General features: G+C 40.3%; 3 protein-coding genes across 3 annotated transcripts; 1 reads left to right on the top strand and 2 right to left on the bottom strand.

Moving 5' to 3' along the window:
* Window positions 1-362: 362 nt before the first annotated feature.
* osbpl7 (oxysterol binding protein-like 7) lies at window positions 363-8,864 on the bottom strand. The gene is made up of 21 exons (XM_073489497.1): window positions 8,736-8,864; window positions 7,597-7,740; window positions 7,453-7,506; window positions 7,258-7,371; window positions 7,021-7,173; window positions 6,795-6,918; window positions 6,521-6,639; window positions 6,318-6,407; window positions 4,190-4,343; window positions 3,963-4,069; window positions 3,704-3,872; window positions 3,327-3,473; window positions 3,113-3,249; window positions 2,674-2,811; window positions 2,466-2,529; window positions 2,244-2,322; window positions 1,866-2,010; window positions 1,614-1,764; window positions 1,276-1,402; window positions 1,041-1,163; window positions 363-471 (listed from the first exon to the last, which is right to left on the bottom strand). Exons 1-21 carry the CDS (start codon window positions 8,862-8,864, stop codon window positions 363-365), a joined length of 2,577 nt encoding a protein of 858 aa, XP_073345598.1.
* A 5,608-nt stretch (window positions 8,865-14,472) lies between these two features.
* On the bottom strand, window positions 14,473-16,516 carry mrpl10 (mitochondrial ribosomal protein L10). Its single transcript, XM_073489498.1, has 5 exons — window positions 16,451-16,516; window positions 16,070-16,239; window positions 15,606-15,770; window positions 15,272-15,416; window positions 14,473-15,063 (listed from the first exon to the last, which is right to left on the bottom strand). The coding sequence occupies exons 1-5, from the start codon at window positions 16,488-16,490 to the stop codon at window positions 14,846-14,848; spliced, it is 738 nt and encodes a 245-aa protein (XP_073345599.1). The 5' UTR covers window positions 16,491-16,516; the 3' UTR covers window positions 14,473-14,845.
* A 644-nt stretch (window positions 16,517-17,160) lies between these two features.
* pnpo (pyridoxamine 5'-phosphate oxidase) lies at window positions 17,161-20,724 on the top strand. Its single transcript, XM_073489532.1, has 7 exons — window positions 17,161-17,362; window positions 17,683-17,807; window positions 17,887-17,986; window positions 18,263-18,316; window positions 18,415-18,543; window positions 18,625-18,695; window positions 19,051-20,724. Exons 1-7 carry the CDS (start codon window positions 17,174-17,176, stop codon window positions 19,214-19,216), a joined length of 834 nt encoding a protein of 277 aa, XP_073345633.1. The 5' UTR covers window positions 17,161-17,173; the 3' UTR covers window positions 19,217-20,724.
* The last annotated feature ends 659 nt before the right edge of the window (window positions 20,725-21,383 follow it).

The following is a 21,383-nucleotide window of genomic DNA, read 5'->3' as shown; positions in this document are numbered from 1 at the left end:
TTTCATTTTCAAGTCATTTGTTCGTGTCGAGGTCTGCCGGGTGTGCGTCACACGTTCAGTCTTTTAGGCAGAAAACAGTGAGATTCTCAAAAATATATTTGAAGTAATCTAAAAAAAATAATAAATCCATAAAATGCATTATAAAATTGATCATAATGAGATCTGTACTGGATTCTGGTTGGTGACTATCTGGTTCCCATGAGCCAGTCATGGGCGCACAGAAGGAACGAGAAGAGATCAGCAGCACAATCTTCACTCTTCCTCAGAGCGGTTCATATATGCTGTCCAAATATCCACCACTGATACTTTTTAGTCTCTCTCTCACGTGTTTTCGTGTGATTTTGCTCGTCACCGTCGTCTCATCACCACAGAATTATGTTTTCAGTTTTAGCAAAACCTGGATTCTCTCGGAGCTTCCAGTACGTATCGTTTGTCAGCCACACGTCCCGTCCACAGGAATCTTTGGCTTTCCTGAAGAAGAAGAAAATAATTATTGATACACACACATATATATATATTTTGCATAGATATTGCTATCATTCATGTTTTTGCATGAGAATATGATGAGAAAACCAGAGAACAGAACATTTTGTGTGAGTGAAAACCTTCAAAATATCAACAATTTGGAAGAAAAAGACATTTCATGAAGTCCCCTCAAGCTGAAGGATACTGTGATGGGCATTTTTCACAGTTATCTTACAATTGGTTGAGAAAATAATTGCCAAATTAATTGATAATGAACATAATTTTCAATTACTAAAACTAAATTGCTAAAAAAAATAATCATGTAATAAAATTTCAGTCCATTGAGCTGCTTGCAATCTTGCAGCCAAAGACAATATTGCCAATTTTAAAGAACATAGTTGCGAGGTTTTCAGATGAGCAGATAATTAATCAAAGCTCAGAAAAATGACCAAGTACTAAATATATGGAGACATTCATGCAACCAGACATAAAAGGGTTTGTTATAAAAAAGCATTAAACAGATGATACAGGACATAATATGAAGCTTCAATAAAGAGGAAAAGAAGTGAACTTACTTGAAAAAACGTGGAGCGTGCTCTTCACCCCTTTTGCTCAGCTCTTTTCTCCGCTCCCTCTGAAACTCCTCTAACTCATCTTTCTTTCTGTCTGATTCATCCACCTGTCCCTCCTCAAGCATCCTACGACAAGAGCAAACAGTTTAAAGAGAAACTTTAACATACGAAAACGGACTGATTGCTGGAATAACTGATCAGAGAAGCATTAAAATACATTTTCGATACGATTCCTCACCTTTGGTCTGGGCGCAGGCGGCTGTCTGTAGGAGGCAGGAGAGGCTGCAGGTCCGGGGGCAGTTCATTCAGCTCCATGGCGAAGGTGGAGAAGCCATAGTACAGCAGGTGATCCTTTGGCTGGGGATCTGCAGGGTGACACGAGTGTCTGAGGTGAGCCGCTGCACAAACGTGACGTTTGGATTTATGCTGATTAGCAGCTTTGGCATCATTTCACTTCTATTCTGTTTAAACCGTCCACCTCTACAGCAAAATGTCAACAATCAGGCTAATGACATCAACACATGACACTCCTCAAGGACAAACTCAGGAAGAAACAGGTCGTGTTCGTGGACTCACTTGGCTTCCAGACACATTTGGGAGTGGGCAGAGTGTCGCAGAAGATGCCTTCATGCCACAGACCTCCGAACCGATGGATGACACTCCCACTCTGGTCCAGCACCGTGCCCTGCACCTCGTTCTTGTTCGTTTCTGAACCCCAATAACGAGACTACAACGAAATATAATAAAAAAAAACAATATTTAAACATTAAAACAAAGAAACATTAAAAGAGAAAAGCTCTGAGTGGAACAGGAAGTGGTTTCCTTCACCTTGACGAAGGTGATCTTGCAGGTGCAGGTGTTGCTTTTGAGGTTGCGGATGGTGACCTCTCCGTAATGCTCCAGGTAGCGCTGCTGACTGAGGACGTTATGGATGCAGGTCACCACTTTGTTCCACTCATAGTGGTCTCCGTACCTGGACCAAACAATAAGATTCAGCAATTTATCAAGCCAAAATGCCATGTTGCGTATACATGGCCAAATGCATAACAGATGTTTTTACGTTTTTCTTCAAGGAAACATTTTTTAATTCATTCATTTTAAATCGTTTCACAAAGTATAATTTTCACTTGCACTGTATGGCTACAGTCGTGCCTTATTGAAGTAAATCTACACACACAGACAGACAGACGGGTGTCGACTGTTTACCTTGGAACAGTGACATTCACCATTCCTGTCGGCAGAATCTCCAGTGACTTCCCCCAGAATTTATTCTTCCATCGCTGGTCTGTTCAGGAATAAAAGCAGGAGTTGTTTAGAAATAAACTGCACATCTGATCAGCTTTTCAAATACATTTCTAAAGCAACATGAGAGGCTAAAAATACATGAGATCAACTGAAACACCAAGAAAGGAAATATGAATTTGTCACCTTGCCAAAAGGAGTAGTTCTCTGCTTCTGCATGGCAGGCAGAGATGGGTGGATGGTGGCAGACCTGGTAAATTAATTATGATACAGTCATTATCATTTTGGAAGAAGAAGAAGAAGAAGTGCTGAAGAGATTTAAAGCTGCTGCACTGAAACACCAGGTACTCCTGAATAAGATGTAGTGTAATACACGTTCTGTTTGTGAAGATACCTGCTCACTGATGAGGCGGAAGCCGCGGTCCTCTCTGATGCACTCGTAGGTCTCCCCCAGCACCGGGTTAAAGGGCTTGTAGTGGTTTCTGAACGTCGCAGTGGAGTAACCAGAGATAGCGAAGGCAGCAATGTAAACCTGTAGGAGATTCAATATTACGCTCCCTTTGCAGTTGTGCTGAATTGGACTGCATTATATTAATGGGTGTTTCTTATATTTTGTCCACCCCGTTTCCATACATGAGTGGCATAATATTAGGAGCATAAGTACAGCACAACACCAACACCTACTGTGGCCTCAATAATAAATGTAAAGTAGAATTATTAGCATTCTGACAGTGTAAAAATCATAAATGGTAGACCTGTTGTATTAGGTTACATTGCATCTTACAGGTGTACCTAATGAAGTGGCCAATGAGTGTGTGTTTGAGTAGTCGTACCATCCTCTGGTAGGGGTCCGATGTATTGTTGGCAGTATCCAGCAGCTCGCTGTACTCCAGCTCTTCACACAGCCTCTGCAGCAGGTTAACGGGCTCGTTGAGAGCAGCAGGCATGGACACACGAGCCAAGTCTTTACCTGAAGAAACAGCACACAAGTATCAGAAAAATGCTTTGGGCCAAATTAAAGTATATGTACATGCAGTAGTTGCTTGCCTATGTTGTTGTAGAGGATAGCCATGAGGCCCACGTGGCTGTTGTCGGGACAGTGAGCGGGCAGTGTTGTTCTCCGGCCGGTGCTCTTGGGAACGACACTGTTAGGAGTCTTGGAAATGCTGGCGCGATACTTCCGGGTGGCTGAGACTGTAATGGTGTTGAAAGGAAAATATATTGATCATAATCTGGCAATCAAGACTGGAAATGATTCTCAAGAGCAAAAAGTACAATTTGATATTTCTATTCAGGCAGTGAGTGAGTTGAATGTTTCTAAAAACAATAAAACACACTGTTTTCTGTTTGTGTACTGACTCACATAGTTGTTAGAGTTGCTAAAAGCTAATAAAAAAATGTATATTTTATGTACATGTACCCACCATGTCCCTCCTCTGGCTCAGAGTTGGTGGTGCTTCCATCACTGAGTCCTGATTCATCAGAGACCTCAGAGGAACTACCACAAAGAACATCATCGCTGGCGTCAAAGTACTCCGCAGCCGAATCTGTGACTGAAGGAGGGCCGTGGGATGAGTTCCTCACTGCTGCCGGCTAACGACGAAGACGGAGAGACAGCCATGAAAAACCACAAAGGGGAAATGTGCCAGAGAATCCAGATGACAGGCGCAGTATGAATCCTACCTCGGCTAATGTGTTTGACTGGTGGATGTTGTTTGTTTCCCAGACTTCCTGCAGCTTTTGCCTCTCCTGGGACAGAGTTTCATGCACTGACTTCAGGGAAGCAAGCACTGCAGAGGAATGAAAGACCGAGACATTTCAGGGGAAATTTGGATGCATAATGAATTCAGATTCAGGAAGTTTATACTAATATGCTCCCTTTCTTAATAATACATGCATGTTTTTCTGACCTCGTAGCGACATGGTGCAGATGTCTTGCTGGATTTTCTTGCTCTCAGGCGTCAGCGTGACAGTAGAAGGGGACAGCTGGGTGTAGACGTAGTCAGGGATGGAAGGGACTGAAGCGCCGAGGTGAGCCGAGCTGCCCAGGTGACTAGAGGACAGCTGTGAGGTGAACGGAGGAAGACGGAAGATGGTTGATTTATTGGTTTCAATCCTAAGCGCTCACGATTGTTACTACTAAGATTTTACAGGCTACTATGAGTGAATACTCACGAATATGAAAAATTTAACATGGACCATAAGAATATTGGATTATGACTGTTAGAGGAATAGTTTAATATTTTGCAAAATATCCACTTTCTTGTCGAGAGTTAGATGAGAAGATTGATACCACTCACATAATGTCTGTACATTGTGAGTATATAGCCAGCAGCCAGTTAGCTTAGCTTAGCATAAATACTGGAAACAGTCTACAGCCATGCAAGCATCTCTCTGAGAGCTAATTGCTAACCGCAGCCTGCCAACAACCACAGTGTTATGCTGGTGCCTGTTTAGTGGGTATATTACCATTGACACCATCCTAGTTTAGCGTGTTAGCATGCTAACATTTGAGAGCTGCTATAGTACTGCTTACACAAAAAGTACAGGAGGAAACAACAAGGCAACAAAATCCATGCACCAGCAACAAAGCTCACAAAAGAAGGTAGAGTCTTCTTGTTCTCCTGCACACAACCTCCAATAAAACTACACGTTTTATTCCTCACACTGCAGTTTTTTACAAATTAAACAAACTATATATATATATTGTGTTATTAAGAGAGCATTAGAGGTGCTGGTTGATGGATTTCATTGCCTTTGCACAGTGCCAGGCTAGCTCTTTCCCCTCTGTTTCCAGTCTTATGCTAAGCTAAGCTAACCAGCTGCTGGTTGCAGCTTCAACAGTGGAATTAATCTTCTCATCTACTCTTGACAAGTGATAATAAATGAAGGAAATAATCACATTTCCCTAAATGTCAAACTCTTCCTTTGATACAAAGCGTGGTATTGACAGAAAATGATGCAAGCCGTGCACTGACGGACGTGTCTCTTCAATGTCACATTAAAAAATACGATTTGCCAAACACAGGTGGGACTAATCTGATTGTACTATTAAATTGTGCCAAGACCTGGGCCTGTTGTATCCCTGTTGTGGTTTTGAGTATTTTATACTATAATAAACAAAACTCCAGCACTGACACAGAACAGGTCTTCTGATTTATTGTGGGCAAAACAGCTCAAAGCCATCATCAGCATCTGAAGACGGCTTTGAGCTGAAACGCATCAATTAAACTGAATTAAACAAAATGGAACAGAGTCATCATTACACCTGTGCTTGTCCTGCTACGACAGGTGACTCTGTACCTGTACTGTAAAGACAGACATCAGGTTGAATACATTTTTCATGGCTCAAACTTGCAGGTTTCCCGTCCAACCAGCTACTTAACTGTGTTCACTGTGCATGCTTGATTTTTAAGAAAAAACACCAGAACTGTAGACCTGACCAGCTGCAAGGATAGAAAACCAACAGCACTTTGGAAAACTACTACCATCTAAACGAACTATGCAATTCAAATTATTCTATAGATCAATATCATATCATTGTTATGTTCTATTATGTGGGAAAACAAGATTATCTGGCACATAAATATGTTGAGGATGTTGAATTAAACAGTGCTTGAAAGGAAGGGCATCTACTTCAAATACACCAGGCTGGAGCACAAAGAAATACATTATGAACACATTTACCTTTTTACCTGACAAACCTTTTCTTTATGTCATTATTCACACACTCACAATTCATTTTAGGGATGGCCTAATTTTTATGAATGAAGTTGTCTCATGTTTTGCCTATTGCCAACTCACCGATTTAGTAATCCCACGAATAGGCTTTGGATTAGAGAAAGGCCCCAAAATGTTACTTGAGAATTCGATTTTCAAATACTTAATCCCAATATTGTTTTTTAAAAAAATACACTAAATACAGTATTAAGACTTCATTTATGCTTCAATCAAAAAACAATTAGTAGGAGTCGTTTCAAATCAACTTTAAAAATAAATACTAAAAGAGTGAAAAAGTAAATGACAGACCATTCTTACCATTCCCAGGGCCTCCACTCTGGACAGTGTGCGGGAGTGGCCCCAAATCTTCCCTGACCTCGGCTTCTTCGGCTTCTCAAGGGAAAGATTCTGTGTCGAAAGAGATTAAAAAACAGAATATTTACCACAAACAACTTAATTTTAACGTGATGCTGCTTAATGCTGGTTAAATTAGCTGCTCCGGACTGAACAGCGAGTCCGACCTGTATGCTGATGATGCGCTTAATGTCTCCATTAGTGACAGCTTGGCTCGTCTCCAGCGTCTGCAGGCTCTGGATTAAGCGGTTTAGCTCAGAAAGGTCCAAATGACAACGGTTCAGCTCTGAAAGAAGACATGAGAGGTATATTATAAGTAGATAAGATTGCTGTGGTCATGTATAAGGTTTTATCCACATTTATCCAATGTGTTTCTTTCAGGCTCTTTCATTGATTTGTGAATGTTGTGTCTTTGTAACTGAGAGTATATACGACAAATACCTTGAGCACAGGTGTCCGGGTCGTGACTTTGCTGCAGCCAGGCCGACACTTTGCTGTTCACAGCGGTGTTCGCTGAGGGCAGCACTCCTGAGGCTGCGACTGAATCCACCATGCGTGCAGAGTTCTGGTGACACGATAACAGAGGGGAGTCGATAGAGGAGTTAATCTGAGACTCACTTTGACTCACCTGTAAAGACTTTGACGTCATTGTTTATCTGATAGTCACCAGATCTCCGTTTCTCTGAGCGAGTCCTGCCACAGTGCCGTGGGACAAAGTCTGCAGGAATCCGCTTTGAACGTGAGCCGTCTCATTCTTCTTGAACAGGCGGTGGGCTTGTAGCTTCGTCACCCAAATGTAGAAGAGTTCATGGCTTTTTGCCTGGGAGAGACAGGTGTTGTTAACATGAAGTCACTCTACGTATTTGTTTGAAAAATAGCAGCAGCATTTGATGACTGCAATTACCTTCATATGATAGAGAATGTCTCCTGCATCCAAGTCGATCCGATTTGATTTCTTGTTTATCGACATCACTGCCAGGCTAACATCGAGGGAGCCTTGCACTCTCCCCCTGGAGACCTTGAGTGGAAAAATGTACGTTTAAGCATTTTCAAATGTGTAAGGTGGAAAATCCTGTTGTATAATGTGACGTTCACTTACATCATGTTGATGTTTGGAGTAACGCAAGATCCCTGCTTCCAGGACAAAGTATCGCTGAAGAAGAGATCAAATAACTTCTTTATAAAATCTGACTTCATTCATAAAATCAACCTCTTGTGATGACAGAGATGTTGTATTTCTCACCTTGTGCCAACCTTTCAGAGGCCACTTCCTCCTCTTGAGAAGATATCCTTCACAGATACCCGGGAGGGTCATGTCATGAGGACTGTCACCTCCTGTGTGCATTTCCACCTGAGGGTCATCGATCACTTCCCAATCTTTGATAATCTATAGACAGCGTGAACGGAAAAACAAGTTTATTTAGCTACGTTAAGATTTTGACACTTCTCTGAGGGCTACCACCCTGTCAAAGTTGTTATTCTAGGTGTCTAAGAACATTATAGAAAGGATCCCGACAGAGATAGACCTTTTTGTTAAAGAGTAAAATCCTTTTTTTGTGTATCCAGCAATCTTGCCAAATCCGCCAGACCCCATTTACAAAAACATTCATTTTACCGTTGTAAAACCTACTTCCTTCAAACTTATCAGAAACAAAATGAAACTCACCAAAGCCATCTTGGTTTTTCTTTCCATTGTTTCAACAATCACCAACTGTGGTTTGGTTGAAATGTGGACTTAATTCATGTCCTCAGATCTGGAAATATCAGGAGAGGAGCGAGAGCAAGTATGGACACCTGAGCATGTAGAGCCAGAATATTTTCACATCTAACACGGTGAATTAAGGGTTTTTTCCAACCAAACCAGAGATAGTGATGGTAGGAAAGACTAATAAAGAAGGTTTGGGTGAGTTATATTATTATACTTTGTTTCTGATGAGTTTGATTGACGTGTGTTTCACGATAAGAATAAAATGTATGTTTCTGTAAATGGAGTCTGGTGGATTTGTCGAGAGCGATTTGGTGACTGTTTCTGGATAGCGATAAAGGATTTTACTCTTTAAGAAAAAGGTCTGTCTCTGTAGGGATCCTTTCTGTAATGTTATTAGACACTTAGAATAACAATCTGAGCCTGTCACTGGCAACAAGAACTTTAAGTGGACTTACTTTGACACTCGAAGTTGCCCACAAGGATTACGTTGCAGCCAGGAAAGTTCTGCTATCAGTCCAGTAGATCGTCTCAGCTGGCATCTATGAGACGATCTACTGGACTGTTTCCAAAACTTCCTGTACTGATTAGTCTTTCACACCAAAGTATGTGAACATATTGCTAGAATTAGTCTTTACTTTAATTTGCATTAAATCTTGACTGATATGAAGCCTCACCTGTCTGGAGTGGCGAGACGACAGAGTGCTGCTGCTCCGAGAGTGTGTTGGCTTCCACGTCGGCGAAGACTTCTCCAGGCCGCTCGCCAGCGATTGGCTGCGGTTGAGTGAAGATCCGTATGAATCCATTTCAGAGCGCAGACCTCAGACTCCCTGTAGCGATCAGCTGGTTGTTGAGAGAGATCCACATTTAATTTAATTGTTTCAAGAGTGTTTTTTTTTTTCTTGAGTGTTTCCATTATATGATACTTTATATTTCTAGAGGAAATGATTGTACTTTTTACTCTATTTACTCCATTTTACTGTATTTAGCTATTTAAAAGCCATTGTGATGAGTTACATTACAAGTAAAGATTTTTACACATGCAAATCAAGTGATCAGTTTCTAATATGAAGTATCACACCCAGCAAGATATGAAGTGCTGCTTAATCAAATATATCAATAACCAATAAAACCAATAACAGTATTATTTGAACTCCAGATGTAAGTACTTGCAATTTACTTAAAGTATATTTTGTTACTGATGCATCTAAAATTGTACTTAGGCAAAGTTTTTAATGCAGGTTTTTTTTACTTGTAATAGAGTACTAGTACTAGAGTACTAGTGCTGCCTCTACTTAAGTTAACGATAAATACTTCTTCCACTACTGCTTTTTTTTTTTTACCAATAGTTTTGACCGACCCAGAATTCAAAATCCATATCTACACTTTCATGACAGCTGGAAATCAAAGAGAAAGTGTTAAATAGGCTCAGCGGCGCAGGAGATAGCACTCTGAGTAATCCAGTTACCTAACAGAGGTGGGAGCTGAGCTGTGATCATGTGATGTCGTAAATGCTTGCCTGGACACACTTCATGTATCTTGGAGCCTCATCTAGATCACTCTGGATCTTACAGTCACCACACTGAGCACCGAACTCAGACGACTAATGTGAGAATATTTTTTTATGACATATTTCAATCATCCAGTTCTTAAAAATCCCCCAAAATATATTGTTAATAATGCATCTCAGCACAGTCACCAAGCTTTTTTCTTTCAAATATGTGAGGTAAAAACAGGAACAGCCCATCAAGATGTGGAGTCATTCTTGTGGCTGCTGTGTCACAGAATAATCTGTTAATCTTAAATCTTTTGAACATGGGTGGGGCTGCTTAAAGAAGACACAAACACCCAATAACAGGCTCCAATCGAGTGAACGAGAAAATGGTTGTGAAATATCTGAGATGTAAATATCAATCAATCATTTTTGCGAGATCATTGGGGGCTGAACCTCATTTACGACGACACCGAGTCAAAACAAAACAAAGTAAAGGAAACAAAGCGAGGAGATGCATGACAAAGAAAAGGCAGTTTAACCGGTTATAGAACATAACTGAATGATAAAATCCAACTTCATCACACGTGATTTGCACAAGCTGGTGTCACAACAACAGTATGGGACACCATGACCAACACGGCCTGCAGGGAGAGGATTACCGACCTCTGCTTAATTGGTTTTTCAGGGGACGTTTTTAGCTACTTGTCACTCGGACATGGAGAAACAAGATCCCAAGGCAGAGAGCACTGACACAACATTAAAATGTGCGAGGTTGCTGACCACAAACACAACAGAACAGCAGTTAGAAAAATGCCCATTAGATTGGTATTAAAATAGCACTTTTGAACAAGTCTAGTCCTTTGTGGATTTAAAATTGAGGTTCAGTTACAAATTAGAGTAAATACAGTGCAGTGCTTTGATGTCAAAAGGTTTATTGTAACTAATTAAAACTCAATGCTTCCATAAAGGCTTGTGTCAGAGTAATTGTGTGTTATTTTCATTGTCGATTAATCTGTTGATTACTTTCTTGATAAATCGATTAGTGGTCTGCTCCATAAAATGTCAGAAAACGATGAAAAATATCAATCAGTGACATCGTCAGATTTCTTGTCTTTGCCACAACCCAAAGATATTCAGTTGACTGTCATCAGGGAGTAAAGAAATCAGAAAATATTCACATTTAAGAAGCTGGATTTAAAGAATTTCGACTTTTATTTCTCACGAAAATATTCAAACTGATTAATCAATTATCGGAATAGTTGGCGATTAATTTAATAGTTGACAACTAATCGACCAAAACATTGCACACATGCAACATTGCAACATTTCTGGTGTGCATTTGATTTGCAAACTTAACTTTATTCACTAAAGTAGAGACGATACAATTTTTAGTACGTCTCTATATTTATAACGTCATCACTGTGAAGACGCAGTGAGAATATAGGCCATCTGCATGGATAAACAATGAACTGTACGCAACATCCAAACGGACTCTAAATCTGGGCAGAACTCGCCAGGCTTTCTGTTACGTAAGGCCTGGAGAGGATGAGAGTAAACTGACCTCGGTGATGAAGGCATGTGGTGGAAACAGGATGAAAGGATTTGCAGGTTTCTGAGCTCGCTTCAAGAAGGAAAGTAAAAAATATACTGGAAGGAAAACATTTGCTTTTGGTTCAGTTTCCACAAGGAAAACTATCATTTCAGATCTGCAGCTTTTGCAAAAAGCAGCTGAAGTTGTGAACTTAAACTTCTGCCCCGGTCAGAATTCAACCTTCCCTCATGTTTTACTCAGACGAGACAGTCGTACTGATCATTCTACGGACATGGAGGCCAACAAAACAAGTCAGCCAAGGTGAAGAAGAAATTCTGGGCAACAGCCACCAAACTGTACCATGCCAGATGGCGGGGTTAGGATGCAGAGATTATGACGGCTGTAATCTCGTTTTTGGAGTAAAAAACTGCAGCCAATGAAGGATTTAATATTTATGAATGAGTGTGAATTTTCGCAACTTTACTCCATTTGATTCTCCAGGCTAATTTTTTTCCAGTTTCCTCTTGTTCCTACAGTTGCATGTTCGAGCTTCTCTGTGTAGAATGATGTACAGGCAGGGTTTGACACTGCAAGGCTGTTTTCACATCCGTTGCTGAAATCGTAAATTCTCTGTGCTCATAAAAAAATCAGATTTTTTAGGGCAGGCCTTGGAGCATGATTTGTGACATCACAAATAGTCTGGAAGCCAATCCTGGTTCAATATTTAGCAAACACAAGTGTGGTGAGGAAGCTTGAAGCCTCAAACACTGAGAATAAATAAAGTAGGAGACATATTATAAGGAATAGATTTAATTTTAATGATTTTAACAAGATAATAGAACTTTTTTGTGGGAAAACCGCATCAGAAACATTAGACAAAGTATACTGTTTTGAAACGTGTTTGGAGGGGATCTTTAAATCAAATTATTGTGCAATGTGAATAATCTATAGCGAATCTTGTCAGTATAGAGGATTTCTGTCACACACACTCTGTATTTGATATGACAGACAATTAACTGGAAGTCCACCACCCATTTAAGTCTCAATTATCAAGTCTCTCTTATATTATTTGGATTATTTCTATGTACATTTTATATCCAAACATGTATTCTCCAAACATTAACTTCTGGTGAGCTCAGAAAAACTACCTTCAGAATTGTGAGAATTGATTTTTAGATGATCCAGTGGGGTTTTTTCAATGGATCCTTCAACCAAAGACATTCTCAACCCATAAATAAACAGTGGCCAGTCCTTTATTTATTCATTTATTTATCTATTTGGCTAAAAATATTCAAATTAAATGTATTATGTCTACATTCTTGAATCAGCCTGTAAAATATCCATCAATGTAGAATGCAAACTCCCTCCAGGTCCCAAAAACACCCAAATTCCCCCAAAAAAATTACAAAAAGACTCCTCAGAGACCTCAGTGTCTTCAGTGACAGCTACAGCGTTTTTAATGAAAATGGTTCAGAATGAGCTGATTTCACTGATGTCACATGAGTCCTTTAAGGCTCATGTGAACTGTTCAGGCCTGTGGAAGCTCTTATCTAAAGCCCATTAAGAAGTCACTTAATGTCCTCAGAGAAGTGGAAGATTTTAGCATTTCAACCAGATACTCTTCTTTATTTAACATATGAACAGGAAGCCGCGATGCATCCACGACAGAGATGACTGTATATAACCCAAAATATCTGCATTTTATTAAATATTCTGGTGTTTTGTTTCTGTAATTTGCATCAGAATTCAAGACAAACTTCTACTTCTAGTTTTGCGTTTTCAAAGCAAGCTAACGTTTAAAATCCAGGAGATAAATCTCACCTGAAATCCACCTCCGACTGTCATCATCTGTCGCTCTCCTCTGCGCCCGATAAACCCAACAAGTGTCTCATTTGGCGTTTGAGAAGCTGAAAATCACCATTTCGACGAAGAAAAGCGTTTTTCCATCGAACCCCGTTCATTTAAGAAGTCAAACTACATGTTGTCTCCGCCGATAATCACTAATTCTGATCTAATCTCACCCACCGTGCCCTCTGCGCCGGTGAGAGACACACCAGCTCCCTCCAAATCCGAGGAGAGCTGTGCGTCGCAGGCAGCGCGCCGTGCGCAATGTGTCCTGGGCATTATCCGCATTAGCTGGAATTACACTGAGTGTCTAGCAGGGATGTTGTGGAGGGTAAATCTAGCCAACCTCCACTCACTCTACACACCTAGTTTACTCGTTTTGAAGCGTTAAGCAGAGTGCACGAGTTTAAAAAGAGCCTATTCAAACTACGAAGTTAAGGAATTTATATAAAATTGTATTTTTAGGGGGGAGTTTGGGTTTATATGTGCTGATAATCCTCTTAAAATCATCCATATTTTGTTCATATGAATGTCCACATTCACTAAAGATCATAATTGACCTTTTATTTGCCATTATTAATATTATAAAAGGTTGTAAATGGTGCACCTGATGCCTCCTTCTGTCATTTTGTGATAAATATCAAAAATCAAAATTATTTTAATTTAATATATAGTCATTTTGTGCACCTTTACTTTGGTTTGTGAATCACAATGTATTTAAAGACATTCCAGTATTTGCAGAGGAGTGTGAGGGCCACTGTAACGTCTGTCCCTGTCAGAAAGGCAGGCCATTATAGACTAACTGACCCAGATTAACATGCTGTAATCTGCAGATTAACGTATCGGGATCTGTGACCACTTGTGTTTATTTGGCTGGAGTGCTTTTCATGATGCCACTTATGCTTTACAACAGTGCTGCCCCTCAAGCTGGTGCTCTACTGTATTATACTATAAAAAAAAACACACATGCAGGGATTTAGAGGAAACAGCTGATCTTTTACCATTAAAGTACAACTGCAAAAACTGTACACATCAAAGTGTGTTTACAGGTCTTTGGGAGTACTACCGCATATGTGAATAAAGTAGTATAAAGCCTTTTGTGGCTCCAGAGGAAGCTGCACGTAATCTGATGAATTTTCCTCCAGTGATGTCAATCAGTGGCTACGTTGCATTGTGGGTAATGTGGGCACCAGGTTTAAAAGGAAGAGAGTTCTGAAGAACTTGCAGTTGTGATTGCTGGCTGTAAGAAGTGGAATAATGCCACTAATGCATGAATGATGTGAACATTTATAAGGTTGGTGGCTTTAACATATCAGTTTTCACTTTCAATCCATGACGCTAAAATCTACAGATCAAACAAGAAATCTTGTGGTAATTATGGACTTCGATCTGCATTTCGGCAGCAGGATTTCTGTCTTAACAAGATACAAAAAACTTGCTGGTACAATCAAGTGTGAACATCATGCACGATAACACTTAAGAACTCAACTTCTTAATGCATGTCTGACAAATCCAATCCAAAAACATGAAACTGAGCAGCAGATTGTGTTGACATAGTTTATTTACATGCGACTCTATCCTTAAATAGAGGAATTGTTTGGGCAACACTGACATATCTGCTGCATTGTCCTTTCAAGACTTCACTGAAAAACAGTCAACTCTTCAGGCTACTTCTTTCACAGTAGCCACAGTGCTCCGACGGGTGAATGCACACTGAATTTAGCACCAATTGCATTGCTCCACTCAAACTTTTAAGATCTTTTTCACAGACTTCTTCTAATCTTAAAAGTTTGCCTCAAATTTTGCTTCTAAATTGTAATAAATTGTCAAGTGTGCATCCAACCCAACAGTCCCTCCTCATTCCAAGGCAGCCGGAAATCTGCGAGGCAACAGTCCCAGTAACGTCCTCTGAAGCTCTACGTGGCTTCTTCTTTGCTGTCTGAGCTCTGCTGTTTGACGTACTGCTGCAGCAGGGCAGACAGGTGGGCCGGGTGGCGCTGCAGCATGGAGGCTGTGGTGGAGGTCAGCATCGTCAGCCCACTGACCAGTTCGCCCTGCACGACCGTCACTGACGGCAGTTTGGAGAAGCTCAACACGCCCTGTGCACTCAGCAACGTGTCGTCTACACAGGCTCCTGTTGAGAGATGAGCAATGCAGTGGTGAACGAGCTGATGTTAACTACCTCAATCACAATCTGTTACATGCGTTTTTCAATTAAATGAATCTGTAGCAAACAAAACAATCTTCTAAGATCACATCACGACATCTGTTTTCATGCCAACAGGGCCTCTTTTAAACTGAATTACAAATATGAGTCATGCAGACGGAGAAGATTACCGTACCCAGGAGTGTCATCTGTGGGCTGGCCCTCAAAGTCTTCAGCATCTCCTTCGCCTTTGGCTCTTTACTAACAAACAGAACTGTTGGACCGATGATCAGAGGGGACATGTTGCAGTAAACGCTGTCCTTCAGGAACGATCGCATCACCTGATAAAGAGCAGGATTAAAGATTGGTTCAACCTTCAATCTATAACTTTTACATTTTACTAATACGCAGCAGCTTTAGAGATGACGCAGATGATAAAATAACTTTACCTCAGCAAACTACAAAGAGGGATCCACATGGAAATCTTTCATGGTGAAGCCACAAAACTATAAAAACAATTTCAGCATCACCTGGTTGGGGAAGAACTTGACAGTGATGCCATGTTTGTAAAGTCTGTTCCTCAGAATCATCATGTCTTCTGCGTTGCTGCCGTTGTTCTGGACCACAGCGATCATCTTATGGTCCTCGAACACCTTATTTAAATCCTTCTTCAAAATTTTCATCAAAGGATGATCCTGGTAGGATAAAAAAGAAGATGTTGAAACAAACGTGGAATTCAGAAGAGATACCAACCTATGGTTTAAAACCTGTTCGATGAGTGCTTGATGTTTGAGGACAGTGGCAATGTTTTAATCTGAAGATAGGTTTTTGAAATGCACTTAAGTCCATGCTTTAGGAACAGACAGACATCATATATGGATATAATGTTTTGATGTCCCTGGCCACGCAGTGTAGCGTCTGGACACTTCATGTCATGAGGGGAGCAGAGAAATCATAACATCATGTCAGAGGAAGGATGAGTAAGGGATGTTACCTCCTGGACTCTTTTGTTTTGGGATGGAAAGGCGCCTGGGGGACCAACCCTTGGAGGAGGAATGTACCGTGTGACAGCCATGAGCTTCTGTTTGAGGATGTGCATCGGTTTCCTGTGGCGAGTCACGGCCTTGGAGCCGTGCCGAACACTCTGTGTCAGGGGGAGCCATCCTGAAAGACAAGAGATCTGTCAGACACCAGCTAATGTTCAACCCGCTGAGGATGCTGTGCTAACACACCTCGAGCCTGGTCTGATAAGCTCTTTAGCTGAAGCACAGCTAATAATGCTAGCTTTAGCTACTCTTAGAAAAGATGCAACAAAGTACCAACTCGCTACAGATAGATAACTACTCATAGAACTGCAGTATTTACTGTACATTACCCTGTTTCGGTAGTAGTTTTACACACAAGGTCGCCGCCATGTTTGACGGGAAAAGCTGATTCAGGAAGTGACGACAGCGCTAATGGTGCATTCACTGCTACGTCGGCAGACAGGAAATCACCACAGATTATCTTGAAAATCAATTCAAAGCTATTTTTTTATCGTGTTATATATTGTAAATTCAAATTAAAAAAAGAAATATTTAGCTTATTTGTGATGGATAAATCGGTTTGATGGGTGTTAATGTCGGGTTTTGTGTAGTTGAGCGAGCGTTGATGGCTTTGCGGTCATTCTACAACTGATTTGTTGATACTTGTGTGACATTAGTTGTTTTCGCAAAATTTAGATATCACATTTTAAAACAGTGAAAGTGAGGTTATTATCCTTCCGACTTGGGGATAACCCACACATGGATACAACTCGTTGGCTGGCGTCAACCGCTTTTCCATCCATAAAAACAGACATGACGTGAACGCAGCATAAAGTTTCTACGTCATAGATGAGCGACGTGTAGTTTTTTTTTTATTTACTTTTGTTTAAATCACATCTGCTGTACATTTCATTCAATATTTATTCTTAACCCAAGCCTACACGTGAGAATAATATTTTAAAAAATTTCCAAACTGTTGTTACATTTAAAAATGTTGTCTAGTTACAAAACGCTTTGCATAATATTTTACGTAAGGGGGCTGCGCGCTTACGTCAGCGTCAGTTTTGATCAGCATGAGGCGCATACTCAGTGCAGCTGTATTAAGGCATATTGGTTTATTAGGTACAATTCCTCCCTCACATGCCTCTCTGACGGTGGGTCAACAAAGCGTTTGTGCACTGAATTTCTACCGGAAATCAACGAGTGACCGCACAACCATGGACCTGAGTGACATGAGGAAGAAATACAAAGGAGATGAGGACGTAAGTGGCTTTCTTAACTGTGTCAGGGTGAAATATTCTTGCACATATTAACTAAAAATCCACCGCCTGGACTGTTTAACTGCACTGTTATGGTAAGTACGTGTTGAAGTCCTGCAGTGTGCAAGCTGCTGTGTTCGTTGTTTTGAATACTGTATGTGATACAACTGCAGAAGGCAGGTGTGTTTTCATGCTCTCCAGATGTTTCAGACCTTGAATGACCTCTGGTCTGTCTTAAAAAAGCCAAAACAGACCCTGTATAGTGTCAGTATCAGTGTGTGTTTCTCAGTGCATTCGTATTTAATTGGGTATTTTGTTCACAGTGCTTCGAGGAGAGCCAGCTTGTATCTTTGGACCCAATCAAACAGTTTGGGAACTGGTTTGATCAAGCCACAAAGTGCCCTGAAGTAGGAGAGGCGAATGCTATGTGCATTGCCACTGCCACCAAGTGGGTAACACCTCCACAAAGTGATCGTGTGTTTTCAGTTTTTCACAGTCTAATGTTGGCCTTATTTCTGCCTGTACAGAGATGGACGTCCGTCTGCTCGCATGGTCCTCCTGAAAGGTTACAGCGACGAAGGTTTCCGTTTCTTTACCAACTACGAGAGCAGAAAGGGTTCTGAGCTTGTGAGTTAATAGTCTCTGGTTTGGTTTGGCTCTCTGTGACCTTAAATCTCCCTAAAAAGGGGGATCATCACATTTTTTTTTTAAGGCTGACACTGTTAATTTATATTTCCTCTCATAATGATACACTGGTGTCGCTAATGGAGCATCCGATCCACAGTATATGCAATTAAACCATCTAATGTCACTTGGAGCAAAGTTTCTACAATCATGACAATAATTGGGATATAGTATTTTAATTATTGATCTCAGCCTGCCTGATCTGTTCTCTGTCCACAGGAGAGCAATCCATACGCATGTTTGGTCTTCTACTGGGAACCTCTGAACAGACAGGTCATCATCTTTTTATACGCTTATCCAGTTCTTTGTCATTGATGAGAATAATTAAATTGATTCTCCCATAATAAATGTTTATTCATTTTGATTTTCAGATTCGTATTGAGGGAAACGTGGAGCGAATCCCCTTCCAGAGCTCCTGTGACTACTTCCACTCCCGGCCGAAGAGCAGCCAGATCGGAGCTGTCGTGAGCCGTCAAAGCACTGCGGTTCCTAACAGAGATGTAAGAACCACAATTATACACTGTTTCATTTAAGTAATACGAAAATGTGAAAGACTCGATTCTCACTGCCTTTTCTTTTAGTATTTAAGGCAGAAAAATGCAGAACTGGAGGAGAAGTACAAGGACACAGAGGTGCCTATGCCCGACTACTGGTGAGCATTACTTTTGTTTCTTTACCTTTTTAAACTAAAACATCTTAAAATGATAGAAAAAGATTGCTTGCTTCACAATAAAAGCAATAGTGCTACATTTTGGGAAACACTCGATCACCTTCTTGTAGAAAGTTAGATGATAAGATCAATACCACTGATATCTGTCTGTTAGCTTAGCTTAGCATAGAGACTGGAAACAGGTGTTAACTGCTAGCCTGGCTCCATCTGGCATATATTAATATTTACTCTAACGATACCTGTTTGTGTCAATCTTCTCATCTAACTCTTTGCAAGAATGTGAATTAGTATTTAGAGCAAGGCTTTTCTTAATGTTTTAACTGTCCTTTTATAACAGGGGCGGTTACATCGTAAAGCCTTACCTGATCGAGTTCTGGCAGGGTCAGACCAACAGACTTCACGACCGCATCGTCTTCACCAGGCCGAAGGACGGAGAGTCTGAGCTGGCAGAGTTTCAGCATCCTGCAGAGGGAGGGTGGGTGTACCAGCGGCTCTCTCCGTAAGGAGTACCTCAACAGACTTTCATATGCAGGGAAGGGAAGTTCATCTAGAATTCAACTTCATCACTGATTTAAAAAAACTTTACCTCACTTAAAGCTCATCTACTAATGGAAACCATTCGATGTTGGTGCTTCTGTGTGTAGGATTTATATCAACAAGCCAAACATCATTGTGTCGTCTTTGCGCTTAACTATGAGAAGTCCGTCTTGTCAATCACAGGTAATAAGAGTTTCTTCAGAGGTGTGACACAACACACTGTGCTGTACAACCCAACGTTACCATGCATTATGCAAAAGAAGCTGTGTGCTACACCGGAGAGCAAACTCCAGCTGGTTACTCAACAGTGTTGTTGTTAACCTTTAATGGAAACTGTGTCTTATTTCGTGAAAAGCACAATCTGTCCACTTGTTATCAGAACAGTCTCGTCTGTTCTGCATAGACGCAACGTCATGTTGTTAATTTTCAATGTCGGAACAATTAGTAACAGTTGATTTTACAGGTCAGTAATTACCTAATAAGTTTAAAGAAAGCTGCCATTTGTAATTTTGTACTAATTAGAGAGACAAAAGTTCTGAGACAGATGTTTTGAGCCTAGTTAATTATGTTGAGTTTATCAGCAGTTATCAGCAAAAATTAATCCATTTAAACCCAAATACAAACACTCAGTGGCCACTTTGATAGGTACGTCTGTACGGTCTAGTGCAGTGCAAACAGTTCTACCATAAAGTCTACTTTTATGATGCCTATCAGGTTTTTATTGACACTGTCATAGAGGTGATAATTTAATTATACATGGTTTAGCACTGAGGTCTTCCTGTAGTGAGTGGGGGTGTTTCTATTATTCTGAATTGACACATTTTTGAGTCATCCAAAACATTTTTAACTCCTTAAAGGTACAATTTATGGCCACTGAGTGTCTTCTTTCTTTATTATCTGTTATTTGAAACTGTATTCTTCATTTATATTATATTGTATTTTTGACTGGTAAACAGAGTTCACATTTTTGTGTGTTCAGCTGACCTGCTGAGCACTTATTCAAAATTGCCTAGGCAATGTTAGCAGTTAATATGACTTAATTAATTAATTGGAAGTGTATTGACGAACTGAAAACTGTCTCCATTTTACTTGTAATTAGTACTAGATTACATAGTCCTTTCCAGGTACTTTCTTTAAAATATACACTAAAATATCAGTGTCTTTCCATGAAATTATAGAAAACTATAGGATCCATAAAACACAGCGTTACTACATTATTCCTATGGCCCTGACAGCGTTTAATTCATTTTGACGTGATTGTAGCGGTTTTAGATGAAGACAGTGAGTCTACCTGCCTTTTAATAATGAGATTAAAAGTGCTGATGATTTGAATTGTGCCTATTATGATGTGTGTGTTATGAATGTCTTGTACTATTTGAGATGTGAGATTGTTGTTTATTTGTTTACTGAATGTTATTTTGACTTGAATTAATTGTGGAATAGAGCCAGTAATAAAGTTTAATTTGTAACTGTCGACTGAGTGCGTGTTTGTCCAGCAGGTGTCAGCAGCACAACACTCAAACAAAACAGAATGATTCAGATTCAAAAAGTTTGAGGTACTTATGTCTTTTCTTCTCATACCACTCTACTTCTTCTTCTTCTTTCACACACACAAAATATGAGGAGCTAATGAAAAATGATGAACAACTAAATGAAACTTTTCATAGAAGTGCAGCTGAAACTAATCTGAGAATCGTTCAAGTCATTTTTCATGCAGAAAATATTTTAGCTTCTCAAAAATGAAGGTATGCTGCCTCTACAAACATTGTAAAGAGGTGACTTTGGGAGGAGCACATCACCAGAGTAACCGCTAACTGCTACTATCTATAGCTGCGATTAGCTAGCTAGCTCAGTTAGCAGTGCAGGTAGCAGTCCAGATTGGGGGCTTGGTGCACGGGGGGAGTGTTGGTTACACCGCTAGCAGAGGAGCTTGCAACAGTTAAATCCTGCTATAACATCAATGCATGAGTCATAATAAAATTATATTTCTTTAGTATAGAAGTCACAGGGGACATTTTGCTGCATTGAGAACGTTTACTTTTAATATTTAAAGTACATTTTCCTGATTATACTTCCTTGAGTAACAGAAGAATCCTCACCGCTACATACCAGCTGATTAGTGGAGAGTTCTTG

Source organism: Pagrus major, chromosome 20 (genome assembly GCF_040436345.1).
Source record: "Pagrus major chromosome 20, Pma_NU_1.0".
In the NCBI taxonomy this organism is placed as follows: domain Eukaryota; kingdom Metazoa; phylum Chordata; class Actinopteri; order Spariformes; family Sparidae; genus Pagrus; species Pagrus major.
The sequence above is the reverse complement of the archived record's forward strand: the minus strand, read 5'-3'. Positions and strand labels throughout refer to the sequence as shown.